The 19040-nt window shown below is 42.1% G+C and overlaps 2 protein-coding genes across 2 annotated transcripts; one reads left to right on the top strand and one right to left on the bottom strand.

The window, feature by feature from the left end:
- Positions 1-78: 78 nt before the first annotated feature.
- On the bottom strand, positions 79-8247 carry LOC146972201 (potassium-transporting ATPase alpha chain 1). The gene is made up of 24 exons (XM_085802144.1): positions 8002-8247; positions 7611-7715; positions 7417-7476; positions 7095-7298; positions 6817-6930; positions 6545-6679; positions 6063-6180; positions 5683-5951; positions 5429-5507; positions 5219-5338; positions 4932-5041; positions 4360-4494; positions 4013-4205; positions 3713-3888; positions 3403-3539; positions 3033-3183; positions 2577-2745; positions 2231-2385; positions 1897-2020; positions 1612-1757; positions 1316-1449; positions 766-867; positions 486-577; positions 79-363 (listed from the first exon to the last, which is right to left on the bottom strand). The coding sequence occupies exons 1-24, from the start codon at positions 8011-8013 to the stop codon at positions 335-337; spliced, it is 3069 nt and encodes a 1022-aa protein (XP_085658270.1). The 5' UTR covers positions 8014-8247; the 3' UTR covers positions 79-334.
- A 3519-nt stretch (positions 8248-11766) lies between these two features.
- tbrg4 (transforming growth factor beta regulator 4) lies at positions 11767-17409 on the top strand. The gene is made up of 11 exons (XM_085802141.1): positions 11767-11837; positions 12602-13090; positions 13206-13526; positions 13636-13810; positions 14237-14394; positions 14497-14607; positions 14702-14846; positions 15542-15781; positions 15931-16042; positions 16153-16267; positions 16835-17409. Exons 2-11 carry the CDS (start codon positions 12686-12688, stop codon positions 16934-16936), a joined length of 1884 nt encoding a protein of 627 aa, XP_085658267.1. The 5' UTR covers positions 11767-11837; positions 12602-12685; the 3' UTR covers positions 16937-17409.
- Positions 17410-19040: the final 1631 nt, after the last annotated feature.

Here is a 19040-nt window from a genome sequence, read left to right as displayed (position 1 = left end):
GAAATGCTAGACCGCTGTCTGCTTGCCTCTACATTTTATCTGGGTGTTGCTTCAAATAATCACACTTTGGGTTCATGATTGGTCTTAAATTTCTTTATTAATACAAATGCAATGCAGCCACAGTTACAGAGCTGGCACACAACAAATATGTGTGAATGATTCAACGATGACTTCCAGCAATAATTACCTTTATACTTTGTTAAAAGGATTTAGGCAGACTCTTGAATATTTATATAATGTTAACATTAAAAGACAGGATAAGCTATAAAAACATAGATTACAGAGGAAGCTTCCATGTGTATGGATGGATGAGTGAATGAAAGCGCCTCTTGTCTTAGTAGTATAACTCCTGATCCCACCAACCTGCGAGAGCATTAGGCCACAGATTAATGAATAATGAGTGGATATACAGTAGAGATGTTAATGATGACTGATGAATGGATGTTTAATTGTGGGTTAGTGGAGAATAATGAATGTTGACTTACTTCCTGGGTATCTTCTGACTCCCAGCTTCCTGATCTCATCATAGACAAAGATTAAAATACCATATGGAACAGGAATAAACCACCACTGGACCCTGAAGCAAAAACATTAGAATTTGTTTGATATACTGGAAAAGAAGTGACTGTAGAGGGGGGTTATGGTTTATGTTAATTAAAATTTGTATCCTCAGAATTGACAAGACACCAAGTTTGTTTGTTATGATACAGGCTGACCTTTGATATCAGATGGTGACTTTGTGAATGGAGCCTTTTGTGCTTTTACCTGATGGGCATGAAATTGAAGATATTGGGCATCCCAGGGCAGTAACAAAGCAGATTACCGAGGCAGAGCTGGAAGACGATGGCAGAAACCAGGACACGGTTCCTGCATTCAAAAAAGCACTTAAGTAACCAAACACCCAGCTGGGTCAGGCTTAATGTCTTCCATGTAAAATGATCTCAAAACCACAAAACACCGACTGCCTCAATTGGCAAATTAATATAAAACTTAGATTTACATACAGTACAGCTGTAACAGATATTTATTTGACAAGTTCAAGTGTTCATAAGTGACAAAGTATGGTGCAAAATGTCTTGCTTTGGCTCCCAACAACAATGCTTTGTATCTGTGAACTGTGCCAAATTTATGCATCCAACCATCTCAGAATAATTGGGGATACTGATTAATATGTGTGTGCAGAATAAGGCCCAGAGTTGTGAATGTTATGATGGCACAGACAAAGAATGAACCCTAGAAATGTTTGTCTATTAAAGCAATTAAACTGCACTATACTGGGCGATTCATGTTACTCTTCATGTGGCTGTTTACCGACCTGAAGAAACCTTGTTGGAACACAGACAGACGTCGAGTTTTCCTGATCAGCACATCAGAGATCTGACAGATCTCTATACTGACGAAAAATACAGTGTAGCACGTATACTCCTGGTACAGCCTCTGGCTGAATGTCTGTAACAGATGAGGAGGGTTTAGAGAGAACTTATTTGTTTTCTTTACTGAAAAATACGAAATGACCCCTTGACCCAATGCTTTCCATAGGTTAAACACTGGAGGCAGAAATATGTCTGTATGAAGATGTTTTAAAGGTGGGATCTTCAAGTCAGTACTAACCCATTCTTGTCCATAGCTGTCCTGTAAGTCTTGCAGGTGAACATCCTCCCACTGCGACCGCAGGCCGACACACAAGAGTGGAAACCAGCCCTCCTGGGCCATGGCTGCGAAATAATCTGTAAAACCGGCAAAGGACTGGATGGCTCCTAAAACAAAAAGATGTAGATGTAGACAGATGTAGCTCAAAAGCTGTGTGGCACTACTCAGGGATCATATTCATTCATATTATTGTCATCATTATTGTGTATGTTGTGATGGGCACAGACACACACACTCCAGTCTCACCTATCTGGAAATACGAATACACAGCCAGGGCTTCGTTTACCAGACGATCACGACGGGGGTTTCTAGGCTTCAGGTGCATGATGTCACTCTCTGCTTTCTCGTAAGCCAAAGACACAGAGGGGAACTATAGACAAAAAAACATATGCAGCAGAAGTGAGGAAGGCGAGCATCTGCTGTGAAGACCAAGGCTAGAGACAAAAAACTAGTGTACGTATCACAGTGATATATGTACATATTAAACATATTCATCATCTATTATGATAATACATTTCAACTGTAATGACCATAAATAAATTCTTTCCAGTCTCTTGCTTAACTGCTACTATTGACTCACAATGTCGGTGGCAAGTTCGATGAAGAGGATAGTGATGCAGCCCAGAGGCAGAGGCACGCTCACGGTGATGTAGATCAAATATGGAGTCAGCTCAGGAATGTTTTTGGTCAGTGTGTAGGCAATAGACTTCTTCAGGTTGTCAAAGATGAGACGGCCTACAGATAAACAGACATTTGGTTACTAAAGTTTTTCTACCTTCTCTGAGAAAGCTCAGTCTATGTAAATAATATGTATATTGTAGGAATAGATTAGATTTTTGTATCTCCTGACAAACAGAAAAACAGGCGTTATTAATTTATGGTATATCGACAACTTCACATAATACTTTTTTTAACAACATTATCACCTTGCTCCACTCCAGTCACAATAGAAGCAAAGTTGTCGTCCAACAGGATCATGTCTGCAGCGTTCTTGGCAGCATCTGAGCCAGCTATCCCCATGGCAATGCCAATATCAGCCTTCTTAAGAGCCGGCGAGTCGTTTACACCATCACCTGTTACAGCGACAATAGAGCCCTGGAGTGGGGGGGATAAAGTGATAAGTCTGAAAACACAGTTCTATTAGTCACACTGGATATGTGAAGACATGCAAACCATTCTCTTCCTCTGCTGCTTAGTCCGATTATCCCAGGAGGCTAAAATACCATATCAGCTTAATACAGTCTTTTCTTTTCCATTTTCTGTAGATGTATATCTTCTTTTACATACAGTAGTCAAATTAAATTTCGTTGCTTAGGAAGACACAAGGTAGTAACACAAAAGATGTGTGCATTATGCATATGTTTATGTCCGTGTTTATTTACCAAACGTTGGCAACTCTCCACAATAATCAGTTTCTGCTGAGGTGATGTTCTTGCAAAAACCATCTCAGGATGGCTTCGTAGCGCATCGTCTAACTCCTCACTGCTCATCTCTTTCAGCTGACCACCGCTGATCACACAAGCACGGGCATCCCTGCACACAGACGACACAATGTTACACACATTTAACAGGCAAATACACAAGCCAGACACAGTACTCCAGTGGTCCTCTTATAAATCTCAAAGATGATGATGATGATGAAACCTGTGGTTCATTATGTTAAGAAAGTGAACATTTTACTGGAAAGGTGTAGTTAGTTTCCTGAGTTGTCACGGAGATGTGCATTGTTTAAAGTGTGGACTGATTCAATACCTCTTGTTGACTTGTTCGACAGGTATGCGCTTCCTCTCTGCAATATCTTCCACTGTTTCACTGCCTTCTGAGATGATACCAACATTAGCTGCTATTGCCTTTGCTGTGATTGGATGGTCTCCTGTCACCATGACAACCTTTGGTTTCAAGATATTTTAGAAGCAATTATGAGACAGGTGGATCAAAATAAACCAACTCACAAAATTAAACCACTCAGTTCTACAAAGTAATTACATATGTGTCTTTTTTTTACTGTCCAAAACTATCCCAACAAAGATGTTCATGAGCATGTGTGGCGACGTCAACACACCCTGATGCCAGCAGTACGACATTTCATCACAGCATCTGGCACAGTGGCTCTTGGGGGGTCAATCATTGAGATGAGACCAGCAAAGCACAGTCCGGACGTGGTGAAATTCATCTCATCTGAGTCGAATCGATAGCCACGAGGAAACTCTTTCTCATTAAGATAGATATGACAGAAACCTGTGAAAGGAAGAAAATGGAAAGGGTTAAAGTAACAACTTCATAATGTACATCACATTAGATATCACTATGTCTATTCTATGTATAGCCTCACACATCCGTGTTACTAGAAGAACCTTCTAACCCAGTACTCTCTCTCCCAGTCCTCCCAGGTCCATGTAAGCGGTCTGAAAAGCTTCTTTCCACTGCTCATCCAGAGGCAGCTCCTGGCCCTTTATCAAAATGGTGGAGCAGCGCTCTAAGATACGTTCAGGTGCTCCCTTCATCACCAGCAGGTAGCGGAGGTCCAGTGGATCCTCCAGTTCATGAACAGAAAGCTGTAGAGAGAGGGGTGAATAAAAACTGAATGTTAACAATCGGTAGCTACTCTTAGATTCATTCACCTTGAATCACATGATTACAGCAGCGCCACGGTGTTAAAGAGGAAAACCCTTTCTGCTGCCCCCTCACAGCAAAGCCTTCTGTTCTCACCTGGAACTTGTTGGTGGAGTTAAAGGGCACTTCCACCACTTTCTTGAAACGGTTACGGTACTCCATGATGTTCCCTACTGTGAGTTCAGTGAACTTCAGGAGAGCTGTCTCTGATGCATCTCCCACCACAAGCCTCTGTGTGAGACGGTAAAATAGAGATTTATTCTTAGCTCTGTTTTTACAATAATTTAGAGTTTAAATCACTACCTGTTTAGCATAATCTCACCATAAAATCTTGAGTAATGGCTAAGAAGTTTCCAAGGTCACAGTGACAATGAGCTTTAACTACCAAAATCTAATCAGTTTGTCCTTGAGCCCAAGTCAAGGTTTATACCAAATCAGTAGTAATCCTCTCAAGGCATTATACTGTAGAGATATCGCATTCACAAGACCAAGACTATGCTTTATGCCCTTGTCCAAGATCAAATAAGTTTGGTTATGCATCCTAGTGAATGTTTGTTTGGCAATGATATGGGTGGACAACCCTAAAACAATAAGAATTGGTATTAAAAATACTGAATTTAAGGCAACTGGAATGAATGAAATGATGTCTTGAAGAAATACATTTGTACCTTAGGAATAGGTATTCCTTCTTGATCGGGTTTGAATATAGCTCTGTTACACAGGGAGGCCACTCTCCCCAGTGAGCGCCATGTCTCTGATGACTGGTCGAAACTCTGGCCTGAAAAACCACACAGTCACATGTTAACTGAAAGACTGCTGAAATGTAAAATAAACCTTATCCATCCTTACCCTAAGGATAGTTCATTGTGGCTTCTATCATATCCAAATTTTGACATGGCTTATAACAACAGCATTTCTTGTGTTTAACAGAACAGGCTTTTATCCATGTGTTTACCGGACTGATCCTCAGTGGTATCAGCTGCATGGATGTGGTTGTCGAACCAAAGGTGAGCAACAGTCATCCTGTTCTGGGTCAGGGTGCCCGTCTTATCAGAGCAGATCACTGAGGTGGAGCCTAAACACACACAGGTTAAAGGTCAGAATCCTGCCTGAATATAACAAAACTACTTGGAAGAGGATACATCTGGTACACAGGTATACTGACCTAATGTCTCCACAGCCTCCAGGTTCTTCACGACACAGTTCTTCCTAGCAAGTCGTTTAGCAGTCAGAGATAGACACACCTATAAGACACAGGCTGTTAAGATGTATCTATCCTGTACTGTATATGTGAACTTAACAAAGGATAGGACATTACAAATCTTGTATTCATACAGACACTTTGTTCATTTTCCAAGAGGCTATAAGCGACGGGCAGTGCTTTATTGACAGAAATCCACATTTATTGCGGTTACTTACAGTAACTGTGGCAAGCAGCCCTTCTGGCACATAAGCCACCACGATGGCCATGAAGAAGATCATGGCTTCCAGGAAGGCATATCCAATGAACATAGCAACCACAAAGAAAGTAAACCCAAAGAAGATGGCAAGACCAGCGATGATGTCCACGAAATGTTCGATTTCAATGGCGATGGGTGTCTTCTCGTTGCCGACGCCGCTGGCCAAACTGGCAATGCGACCGATGATGGTACGATCGCCCGTGTTAATGATCACACCAGTGGCTACACCTGGAGAGGAGATTGTCTGTCGTTATTAGAGGTAGGAGAATTCATACAAACCATTAAACACATACTACTTCAACTGCAAATGACAAAACAGATTAGATCTATGTACTGAACCTTCCAGACAGGTGGTAGAGAAGAAAGCAATGTTTCTGGTCTCCAGTGGATTCTCATGAGTACAATCTGGACTCCTGGTTTGGGGTTCAGACTCGCCAGTCAAGGACGAGTTATCCACCTGTCACACACACACAGTATGTATTGTTGTATTACATGTCTACATTATATAAGTTGGTTGCAAGAATGTGAATGTGGGATCGGGCCTCATCTGTTCTTCAGACATTATTAAAATCGAAGCACTTCACTAGGTTTGAACAAACATTATTGACCTACATTGGCCAAATATGCAATATAAGTGACACCAAACTAATCACTGTAAGTAAATGACACTGTCTAGCCGACTGAAGGCTCATTAAAAGACCACAACTTTAAGTTGATTCAGCCAACTCTGACCGACTCTGCAAATAATAATTAGTTGTTGTGTCTTAATAAGAGGCATGTCATTCTTTGTCTATGTACATGCATTATGTGTGTATTTTTACCTTGCAGCCCTGACCAGTGATGATACGAATATCTGCAGGCACTCTGTCTCCTCCTTTGATTTCCACCAAATCTCCCACCACCAATAGGTTGGCGTTGATCTCATTTTTCTTGCCATCACGGATCACAAGGGCTTGCTGGATTTGGAAATTGGGAATAAGATAAACAAACATGAAGTAAGAAAGGAGGAAACAGCACAAGGAGACAGTGAGAGTAACAGAAAGGAGAGATCGAGACAGATAGGTAGTGATAGAGAAGCTTTAAATGCACTTACCTGGGGTACCAGATTCTTGAAGCTGGCAATGATGTTGGTACTTTTGAACTCTTGGTAGTAACCAAAGCACCCAGTTACAACAACAACAGCAATCAGGGTGATGGCCAAGTAAAGCTGAGGTCAGAGAGAAATGTTACCATGAAAAACAGGTAGCTGGAAATGGATGATTCAAACCCTCTTCGTTTTTCTTTTATCCACTTGATCCGTAGACGCTCTCCATCTCTATTTCATGCCCAAGCGCACAAAAACAGAAACAGTCAATATGTAATATCACTCACATCATCGAAGCTGGTGAGGTTCCCTCTCCCAAGTTCAATTCCAAAGGCAATGAAGCAGATGACAGCTGCGACCCACATCAGACACTGCAGCCCGCCGGCCAGCTGCCTGGCAAACTTTACATACTCAGGTGTTCCTTTAGGAGGCTTCAGTTCATTAGGACCATCTCTCTCCAAGATCTGCTGGGCAAATGTGGTGGTCAAACCCTGTGGATGAAGAGCAGAAAAACAGATTAAATAAGTGAGTGTGTTTCTTTAATAAAAAAATAAAAAATAAAAAAACGAATTAGGAGACATGAAGATTTTTTTGTTTGTTTTGTTTTACCTTGGTAACACTAGTGTTATATCTCATTTCCAGCTCTTCAATTGTAATCTCATGGTCGTCCTGCAGGAGGAGACAGAGTGAATGAAGGTCATTTATTCAGACATGATTCACTGATGCTTGGTCATAACTCAATGTCACATCTCACCACAACACTCACCACGGTATTTTATTTTTACCAGATAAATTTCACTTACAATATCCATTTCTTTCTTCATGCCCTCCAGTTTCTCCTTTTTCTTAATCTTTTTCTTCTTCTTCTTGTCCATCTCTCCATCCATCTCGAACATATTGTAAGAATCCTAAATAGTCAGAAATGGGATAAATATCAAATGTGAGCATCTTTTATATGACAGTCTTCATGATAGACACTAGAACTAGCCTATATCAATCGATTCAAACAGCTTATTGATCTGGTTCGTAATAGCTAATACAACAAGCTCATGAGCATAGATTCTCTGATTTAGTAGAATGTAGAATCAATTGAAATGGTTGCCATTTAAAAAAAATATATATCAAAGATGTGCCTACATTTCCTACAATTAAGGACAAACAAGTAGTGGTCATCTCATCACAAGGGTCTCTTACCGTTTTACTCATGGTTGCCGGTTTGACTGGGGACTGCTCTCCCAAATCAATGGAGGTCCAGACCACTCGCTTTTTCTTTGCTCCTGAAATTTTGGCTGCCAGTTAGACTTCAGTCCCAAACATACACCCTGGTTCTTCCTCCCTCTCTCTCTCTCTAACACACACATACACACACACACATGCAATGGTTAAAAAGATGACACATTTTGTGGAAAAGCCTTTTATACCCAAAACTCCCCTTTTACTCCACACATGCGCACAAACACCTGTGGACACACACACACATCCATCTGCATAAGATGGTACCATTAGTAACAATGTCACCCCTAGCCAGGTCACACACAAAACACACATACATTCATATCACAAGCTATGCGTAGGCTAGTGTTTCTCTGCTATCTCTTATCTCACCATAGCACGTTTCTTTTCTTGGTAAACTAATTGAATGAAAGAGGTGTGAAGGTTAAAACAGACCAATGTCATTTCAACCAGTCTGCCTGACATTGCACTGCATTAACTTAAACCAAAATCTGTGCTGCAAACTCTACTATGACCCATCAAGTCACGACCCATCAAGTCATCCCATAGTAATGAGTATTAACTGAGACAAAGTGACTTAATTAGTGAAAGGAAAATTAGCGATCTTTATTGCTGCCATATGCGCTGATGGACAAATACACCCTTAGGAAAGAAGACAGAGGAACTCAAAACAGCAGGCCCAGTCCAGCCTGACAGCTGTGCCACTCAGTCAGACAGCCAGCGATGCCCTGCAGCACCATTAAGCCAAATACAAAGGCAGAAGATGTCAGGGAGAGAATAGCCTGCAGCTGAGGTTAATCAGCTTGTCACATCTACTGCCAATCCCAGCTCGTCGGCAGTAATAGGTAGCATCAGCCACCACTGCAAGTTAATGGTGTCAGTGTGCCCACTGAGGCTGTTTCCTCCTCCTGCAGGTTAAACTGGTCTGGCTGTGTGATTAGGCCGGTGACGAAGCACTCTTTCTGTCTCAACCCGGATACCCTGCTCTGGCTACAGCTTCTAACCCTCAATGTTTGATTTATACATTCCTGTCTGCAGGTGCACCTCATTTGTCATGTTTTCTAGCTTCCCAGCTGATGTTTTCATCATGACAAGTCTTGATGTGTACCACATGAAACCAACAAACAAGACAGTTTGGACAGAACCCCATTACCACGTGTCGTGTTGTGAATCTTAGTAGGTAACAAACCTACAGTACTCCTAAAACTAGGGATTATGGCAATGGACCAATTTGCCAAAATGTTTAACTATCCCTTAAAGAGAACTGGTGTTTATTCTGAGCAACAAGAACAACTTGTTGGTTAATACTTCAAAGACCATATAAATGATTATTGACTTTGGCAGGTCCAAGAGATCCTTGCGGCCCGTGACTGGATGGGGTGGACCTTGAGTGGGTTCAGTCATACAAGTACCTTGGAGTACACCTTGACGACAGGTTGGATTGGTCCGTACACACAAGTGCTGTGTACAAAAAGACACAAAGGAGGCTCTTCTTTTTGAGAAGACTCAGGTCTCTGGACATCTGTAATGTAATGCTGCACATGTTCTGTCAGTCCATCATTGCAAGTGTTACATTGTTTGCCATTGTCATCAGGGTCAGGGACAGGAACAGACTAGACAGGCTCATCGAGAAATGTAGCTCTGTGATGGGAGGGGGAGTGGAGGTGGTGGAGGCTGTGGTTAAGTAGAGGATGGGGTATAAGCTGAAGGCCATCCTGGGTGACCCCCAACACCCTCTACACAAGACTGTCACAGGTCAGAGGAGCAGCCGCAGTAACAGGCTCATCTTCATTCCTGCTACCATCAAAATGCGCAATGCCATTTGTTAGGCTATACATGTTTACTTGGCATTTATGCATATCATTTTAGGTTATGTAAGATGATAACAATTGTAATTTCCATCCAGGGGATGAATAAAGTATTTTTCTTCTGCTGACTCTGAAGAGTAATGACTTGAAATGGAGCTAAGGTCACCCTGTCCCTTTGCTGTTTCTGCCCAGAACATGCTGCATGCTGGGTAAATAACAGCCAAGTAAGATAAGTTGTGTTTTAGTGAGTCAATATTGTACTGTGCTGTATACTTTGGAGTGAGAGTATAATCAAAGAAATGTTATCAACCTACTCTTATCAACTTGAATGACACTTTATTGGGAGGGACAGGTGAATGGGGAGGGAAGAGAGGGGATGATGGGTAGCCTAAGAATGAGAGATGGAGATATAGGTCCAACACACATAGCTTAAAACATACACTCAAATATCCTCACTGCCCTCAGCAGCTTAAATCACATGTCCATTTAAATCCCAAGAAAGCTATCTGCATTATCAGTGAGATGGATTGTCCAGACATATCCACATGTCCAAAGATATTTAGTCAGGATGTCTCAGCATCTTCTATACCCCTTTTAAAATCTGACAGTTGCAAATAGACCAATTTTATTGAGGTAAAATGTCTTCTGAAGTGTTGTTTTGAACCTTGAGGATATTTTATTTCAACCTCAAACATTGCGTACTTAAAGGGATAGTTCAACATTTTGGCAAATTGGCCCATTGCCATAATCCCTATAGTCATAGCAGTAGGTTCATTACCTTTAATTGTAGGTGTAAGCTATTTTCAGTACGGCGGAGCGCAGCAGCTGGCTGCTCAGAGCTACGGAGGCTAATGGAATTTCTTGGTTTCCCTCATTAAACTCATCAAATACAAAATCCCCAAACCCCACAGCGCTTTTGTAGACAAGTTGTGAGCTGCACAACCACCACGCTATGAGATAATGACGGAACGATACGAAACGGAGCCGTTTTCGAGGTAAATACATACAAAACCGCTGATGCGCGTTGCGTTCAGGGACAGTTTTTCAGCAAGCAGTCTCCGTATTTACCCTGTATTTACCTCGAAAACGGCTCCGTTTCGTATCGTTCTGTCATTATCTCATAGCGTGGTGGTTGTGCAGGTCACAACTTGTCTACAAAAGCGCTGTGGAGTTTTGGGATGTTGAATTTGATGAGTTTAATGAGGGAAACCAAGAAATTCCCTTAGCCTCCATAGCGTAGCTCTGAGCAGCCAGCTGCTGCGCTCCGCCGTACTGAAAATAGCTTACACCTACAATTAAAGGTAACAAACCTACTGCTATGACTATAGCGATTATGGCAATGGGCCAATTTGCCAAAATGTTGAACTATCCCTTTAAATTACACAGTCATGTCCAACAGTGTGCCTTCTTATTCTGTAATAGCCTACGGCTTGACTAAATTTGTTTGAGCTAAATTTACCATTACAAACTTAGAGAACAACTGATTTATTACAACAACTAAAGATCACACCAGAGCAGGAAGGCGTTTCTTCCATTTGCAAAGCTTCACTCTATGGGAGCTAACTCAGCATAGCATATTACACAGCTATAAGAGGACGTTGTTGGTTTAAATGTTTTTTTCTTGCTTTTCTGTTATAAGGAGACGATGTATTTTTCAGTTGCATTAATTACCTTCTCTGGGTGTATTCTTTCCACAGTTCACGGTGTGGCAGCTGGGGGGCTCCGTAGAAATTAGAAAAACTGCCTTAGAGAGACAATACAAGTTGAATTCGCACACCATAACCCGCTCAACTTGGAAACTCGAAAAACAAAACAAAACAAAAAACATTTAATCGATTTCGTATTAGAAATCTGTCGTAAATGATTCGAACCAATAACAGCGGCATCCGCCAATCACGTGACACCGGGCGGCGACGTCATCTCCCCGCGACTACCCCGGACAGACAGGTCCATGTGAACAGCTTTCACCAAAGTTATCGTTTTGTACAGGTAAGTAATGCTTTGTTTCGATGACGAACTGACTGGATTCAGCTTTTATAAAATAAAGTTCATTGTTGTGAGAGGAGACGAATGCACGCGCTGCTCGTGCGTCTCCACAGCGCCTCTCTCTTACCTCCCGCGACAAGGTCAGGATTTAACGTTACATATCAGAAGAAACATCCTCTGCCGGTTCCTGTAGCAGCGCCTTTACGACAGGAGAGGTGTCGTTCCAGTCAAAGTAACTACCTTAGCTTGGGACTGAAGCCTAACCAACTGTAACTAATACGTTAGCTGGTGTCAGCGTAGCTACATTATCATCGCGTGCCTTTAGATAACTCATTCTGTTATGGGTTACACAACCAGTAGCATTACTCCATGTCTGTCATAGTAGGGAAAAGGCAGACAGCATTTGGTTGACATGAAGGTGAATATGTCTCTCTGTGTGAGAGTAATAGAGTAATAGAGTAAATACATGAACATTTTTGTGCCCAGCCCATATGGGCATAAGACACTAAAAGCATGGCTAGCGTGTCATCTTAAAAGAAAAGAAAGGAGAAAAAACTAAAAAACAGACAGGCTTCCAAGCTATACAAAGCAATACACAGTCATTTATGGTTTCATGTGGGATATAATGTTTTCTGTCTCAGTGTCCAGGCTTTATCAATGAATCCAGCCAGGGCATAGATCTCATCTCAGGCATAAGTCTGGATTCTTCCTCTGGGCGTTGAAATAAAAGTTGATGATAAATTGCTGACATGTTTCTTTTCCCCTAGGTTGAATGTGGGATGGTGATGCCCGCTGCTGAATTGTGAGAAACCTTTTCTCAGCTGTTCCACCTGTCCCGCCTCTCAGACACAATGGCCAGCCGCCTCTTGGGCAGATATGCCCGTCTGATGTGCAGGGCCTCCTCTCAGGCCCCCGCCGCCGGCCGCCTGCCTCCACCCATGGCAGCGCCTGCAGAGGTGCTGAAGGCTCAGGGTTGGCCGAGGGTCACAGAGAGGTTAATGTGTGAGGGAAAGACCCTTCACAGGGAAGAGACTTTTTCAACCTTACCTACACTCACCCAGCTGGACGAATTAGTGGAAAAGGCAGAAGTGCCAGAGGACATACTGCGGTCCTGGGAAGAGCATGGAGGAAGTAGCAATCAGGCTGCTAATGCCTTGATGAAGTGGGCGCTGTTGATGGCACGGACGAAGGGTAACTTTACAGAACTGATGGGGGATTCAAGGCTACAGGATATGATGACTACCTTATCTCGGCAGGTAAGGAAGCCAAACACACTCTGGTGAACTAGTGTTGAGATCTCTATCATCTTATCCAAATCTTCGTGCCTGTCCATTAAGTTTATTTACCCATTTATCGGTGTTTTTCTTCCAGGTGTCTTCGGTGTGGAACGGCAACCTAGTATCTGCTTTGCGGGCTCTCTGGATTATGGATGTGCCCTCCAATTATGTGGTTCTCAGTTCTGTCCAGACAGAGGTCCTGTGGCGAGTACGCAGGCTGACCTACAGGCAGCTGGGTTTTTTGGCAGACTGGGGAGTAAACAGGAAGGGACAGCAGGATCTGGCAATAGTGAACGCCGTCTTAAAACAACTGGAACTGCGCTGGACTGAGATTGCTGACACCAAAACTGTCACTGCACTGATCACCAAAGGATCACGCCTGTCACCTACGTTAAGGGACAGATTAGAGGACAAGGTATTGAACCTGAAGATACTGATAAAATGCAAAATATATAGTTGAAAAATTAAAATAAGATGCCCACTGTGCAGATGATTATGTTTTATTTTATCTGTATCTCTTGCAGGCACTGGAACTTGCAGAAGGTTTTTCAACAGAGGAGATTCGCAGAGTGTGTTTGTCTTTGGCAGCACAGAGCCGCAGATGTGTCCCACTGCTCAGAGCTCTGTCCTACCATCTTCTCCAGAAGCCGTCATTAGAGTACACCACTCCGCTCATACTGGACATGGCTTTTGCTTATGGTAATGATATTATCAGTTAGACTCTAATATTAAGTCATGCATGCACTGAATCAAAGAGTAGTAAGTTTCAAGCTTGACATATGAAGATAGAGTTACAGTGTCACAACAGACGGGACCATCACCTCTCTCTGCTGCTCGCTGCTAGATTTAACACTGAGCTTTTCTGAGGTCATGACTTAAAGCTATAATTTTTTATGGCAGTTTGTTTAGTATTTGCCTAGTACTAATAAAAACATATATTTTTGTAATTGTAAATCTTAACATGTACACCATTATAAGTTCTTATTTGTTTAACCAGAATGAAAGGCTGCTCAAATCTAGTGGTGAAAAATCTCACATGTTTCAGGCAAAATCAGAAGTGATTCCAGCACTGTGCTCAGTAACATGCTCTACAACAGTATCGTCTTTGTCTTTGCTCTTCTGTAGGGAAGCTGAATTTCCATCATTCTCAGGTGTTTCAGCGAATGGCCTCAGAGTTGTTGCCCAGAGTCCCTGAGCTCACCCCTGTTGATGTCACACGCTGTGCTAAATCACTGGGCTTCCTCAAGTGGCTCCACATCCCTCTCTTTGAAGCCTTTGCCGTGGTCAGTCCTAGCTCTATTTTAGTGCTTGGTGTTTAATTGTAGGTAAACTAATATTTTTCCCATGCTCACTGTGTACCTTTCTCTCTCCACATCTTTTACCAGCACTTTTTAGAAAACAACGAGAAATACAGCATTCTTCAGGTCTGTAATCTGCTCATGACTTTTGCCAGACTGAACTTCCAGCCCAGCAAAGGAGAAGAGTTCTTTAGCAAGGTACTAATGACATTACAAGTACTTGTTGACTTTACATGGTGGCTACCACCTTTCTTTTAATATTTATTTTCTATTTATGCAATGTTGTTCACAGATCCACTCCGTGCTGGAGATATCCCTCTCTGGCCTGGAGCCCCACCTGCAGACAGATGTGGTTTGGTCTATGTGTGTGCTGCAGCAGGCCAGGCCCCACTACCTCATCCCCCTCACACAGCAGAATCACATTACTAAACTGTCAGGTAAGACACATAGCTGTGAGTGTTTACCCTTTTTTTATATGCATATTTATAGTGAATTTATAAACGTGCAGACATGCACAGTATGAGTACATATTGCTGCATACATCACTGTCGGCGCTAAAGGAGACACTCAGCGTAAAGCACCTGCTTCCCTTGACAGGGAGAGGTTGGCAAAATTGATCAGGCACCTGCTCTTATGGTACAAACATTACAACAAAACAGAACAACTAACCAGGATGTCAGATTAATTGTGACGAATGATTCATATTAAATAAAAGCCATAAATAACAATAACAACAATGCTCACACATTAAGAAGCTGGGATTTTTCAGTGGCACTCATGACCATAGGAGACCATAGGCTTCACAGTAGCATAGTTTAAATAAAAAAATGTTTTGCTGAATGAACCAATACTTTTCCTGCTTCAGACATTCTCATTTTATTATAGGTTATTAGGTTCATCGTGGGTGATATTTTGTTTGCGGAGAAAAAATAGAAAAAATATGACTCATTCATGGTCTCTCTAAGGAATCTGGGAATTGAAAGTAATAATACTACACTGGCTCAGTAGATGGCAGTGTAGTACTAAAGGATTTCTGGTTAGAAAGACACATTAATCAAACATTTTCCAATATATTAGCATTGATTAGTAATCCATTATTCTTGTTTTTTTGTTTTGTTTTTTTCATCCACAGAGGGCAGCGCAGTTCGAGCGGAGAGCTACCGGCTGAAGCTCCTCCACATTTTCTCTACCCTCCACTTAGAGCATCCTGGTTCCTCAGATTCAGATAGTCCATCCGCCCAGATGGCCCCACATGTTCCAGCCAACATCTCCCCACTGCAGACTAGTGTAAGAGAGGCATTACAGAGTATGGTGGGTGAGAGGACAGAGGCTGTTCGCACTGGGGTTGACACTGTGTTTGGATGGACTATAGGTAAGGGCACCAAGGTAGAACATACAGTAGATATACTGTTAGGCTATCTATATAATCATGTGACCTGTTTCTGCCATTACTGGACATTTATTGTAAAAGCAATATTCCACACAGTTCTTTCTACAAAAAACATGCCCTTCTTCATTCAGATGGTGAGCTAGTAGTGGATTGTGACAACAAACCGCTTGATATGTCGAAGCTGAAAGCCCCTCATCTACCCAGTGGAGGAGGAGACCAGGCTTTACCTGTAGGGTCACGCCGGTGAGTCATAGAAGAGAATCAGAGTTGCCGGGGCTGTTAAAGATTTTCCTCCTGCTGCTTTTTTAAAATGTTATTACTCATTCGCATCTGTGTGTGTGTGTGATTTATAGGATTGCTTTTGTGGTTTGGGAATTTCCCAACTTTGGCTCAAAGAGTAAAGACCTTCTGGGTCGGTTTGCCATGATGAAGCGACATCTTCAGTTGGCTGGCTTCATCACAGTGGAGGTAGGAAGAGGCGGGAGGTGTCATAATCCACCTCTGTCACATTGTTTGTCATTTTAGGTTTGTATACTTTAAAGTAAAAGACTTTTTTAAAGAGTGATCATATTATGTTCTTTATAAAGGTTAAACTGAGCTGTTTGGTTTCCACCTCAGTTTTTCATTACTTGCACATCACAAAAAAAAAATCTAAAATGAGAGTGAGCTTACAGAAGCTGTGCTGCTGCTGCTACCTCTGTAGCTGCTGTTTCTGACAGGCTAATTCCATGCAAACAATGGACCTAATGCTTTGGTAGAGCTGAGAGTCAGGTGGGTCCCGCTGCAGTCAGTGGTATAAATAGAGCTCCAGCTGCAGCTCTGCCTCATCTAGGCCGATCCAAGCACTTTCACTCTCATCTAGGACAATCTCCCGAGCCTGTCATAGCATCATATCCCACTCAGATTTGAATAGGGTGATAAAATTGTTTTTACAATTGCGTTCAGTTATGAAGTACTCACAGAGCATTTGTAATGAGACGTATTTGCTAATCAGCAGGAATGTTTTATGAACTAATCCTTTTTGACCTCTTCCAGGTGCCGTATTATGAGTGGCTGGAGCTGAAGACAGACTGGCAGAAACTGGCGTACCTTAAGGATAAAATGGGGAAGGCTGTGGCTGAGGACATGGCCAAGTGAACTGGGCAAAGTCTTGATGAAAATATTTGCAGGCTCAGCTAAATCAGAGCTTTCCCAACTTAATGGGACCACAGGGAAAACACATACACATATACACCCACGTTCACACTTAGGGAGCAGCACTGCAGAAGAGCTATCCCATTCTTTGTGAGGAAAAAAAAAATATATATATATATCATATTTTCACTCTGGTTCCCTTGGCAACATGTGGGGCTTTCCCTGTTTCCATGGTGATGACTAGCAAGAGTTTTGGAGCCAGAGAGAGTGACAGAAATAAACACAACAATGTTGAGCTGAGATAGTATGATCAAGGACAAGTGTAACCGGTCCAAACAAAAGCACCCGGGCCATTTGTAGAATATTGGCTGAAATATTGTGCTTTATATCAGCATGTGAATAGATTGGAATAATTTAAGTATCTCTGTAAATGTGTCTGAAGTCAACTTGTGATGGAATAAATTGTTTTATTGATGCTTTCCCTCCCCACTTTTGTTTTGTAATTCTCCAAAGATTGGCTTTGTGCTTTTATAGGGTTCTGATCCAGGATGTGTGTGTGATACATGTGCACATTTTCTAGAGGGCTGTGTAGTTTACATTAGATTATATTTGGTGTGGTATTCAGACCGAGGATGCTTCATTTCACATCCAACAGCTAGTTTGCACACCTCTCTGGCGCACTGGTGTGTGTACTGTACAGTGCATTTGTATTTTTAGCAAATATTTATTGGATCAGCAAGGAGCAGCAACTTGTTACCATGTTCCTGCAGAGCTGAAGTCATTTCTTTCTGTTGAGCAAACCAACTTACCAAAGAAATTAAAATCAATAGATAGAGGAAGTTTTGGTAATGGACAAAGATGTGTTTAAAGAACTTACATTTGAATGTATATTTTCTTTATTCATCATCTGTGTGCGTTTTTGTTAAAGAACAGCATTATCATGAAGGCACAAGGTGAGACAAACCCTTTGTCGACCTGTGAAACCGCTTACACAACATTATGGGCAGCAGCAGCACTCTGACTTCACAGGCTGCTAAGTGGCAGAATGAACAAGGCTGACTAATGCAAGCTATGGCAGAGGAGAGAAAATGAGTAAATCCGAGGGGGGGCCAAAGGAAAACACACGGAGCCAGGACGGCAAATGAGGTGACGGAAAACAACAAACACAAAAAATTATTATTACCCAAACTATTCCATGATTCAGAGGCTTGGGTCAGTCTTAAGGATATTAAGGGATTAATTAACTATGGATCAACTGATGGGCCTATTCACCACCTTGGTCACAGTTTCTCCTTTGTTGATGGTTCACAGTTAGCTGTGTGTGTGTGTTCAATAAGCAATGGAGAAGCTTAAATGTCTCAAATTTTTTTTTTTTATAAGATTGAAAAAATTGCAATTTAGTAGCTATTAGCAGACTATAGGCCTACTGATGTTGTTTCTACTCTGCCTTTGATATCTGGGTGCTGCATATAAAAACAAAACTGCCATATTTTCTGGTAATTAGCAGTTAGCTTGTCTACAGCTGTATTATTTGACCTCAACTCAATTGCACGGAAGCTATTAGACATTATCCAGTAAAGCAGCAATCACTTCTGCTGAGCTGGCAATCTGTAAATGGGAAGTTTTGGGTTGTCATGGAGACTACCACTGCCGATCATTTGGCTCCGTGCTGCTGCCCCCTCTATCTCTTTCTATTTCTATCTGGTCTCCCCACTTCACTTGTTATCTACAGTATAAAAGAAGAGGAAAACTGATGTGAACATGCTGGAGAGGTGGCTAAGATGGAGAGCACAAACAGATGCTATGGCTGCCCTTGGGGGGGGGGGGGGGGTGGGGGGGGGGGGATGGCTCCCTGTTGATTCCTCTGGGATGTAATCAGAGCTGGAGGCAGAAGGTATAATTAACTGAGTGCTTTTAGGTTTCGCCTCTCTTCCTGAGCCTTGTGTTTCTTTCTTTCTTTGTTTTTAGTTTCTGTTTTGTTTTACTGGAAATGGTCATCTCTTCTTGATTTCTCCATCCTCCCCCTTGTTTTTGCAGTACCTGTACTTTCCTTCAAAGTCGAGGGCAGCACTGAGAAAGCAGTGGAAATCTGCTGACATCATCTCCC

The sequence above is a fragment of the Trachurus japonicus genome, chromosome 16 (genome assembly GCF_045865225.1).
Source record: "Trachurus japonicus isolate A0001 chromosome 16, Traja_1.0".
In the NCBI taxonomy this organism is placed as follows: Eukaryota; Metazoa; Chordata; class Actinopteri; order Carangiformes; family Carangidae; genus Trachurus; species Trachurus japonicus.
Note: the sequence above shows the minus strand (reverse complement) of the source record. Positions and strands in the feature narration are given on the sequence as shown.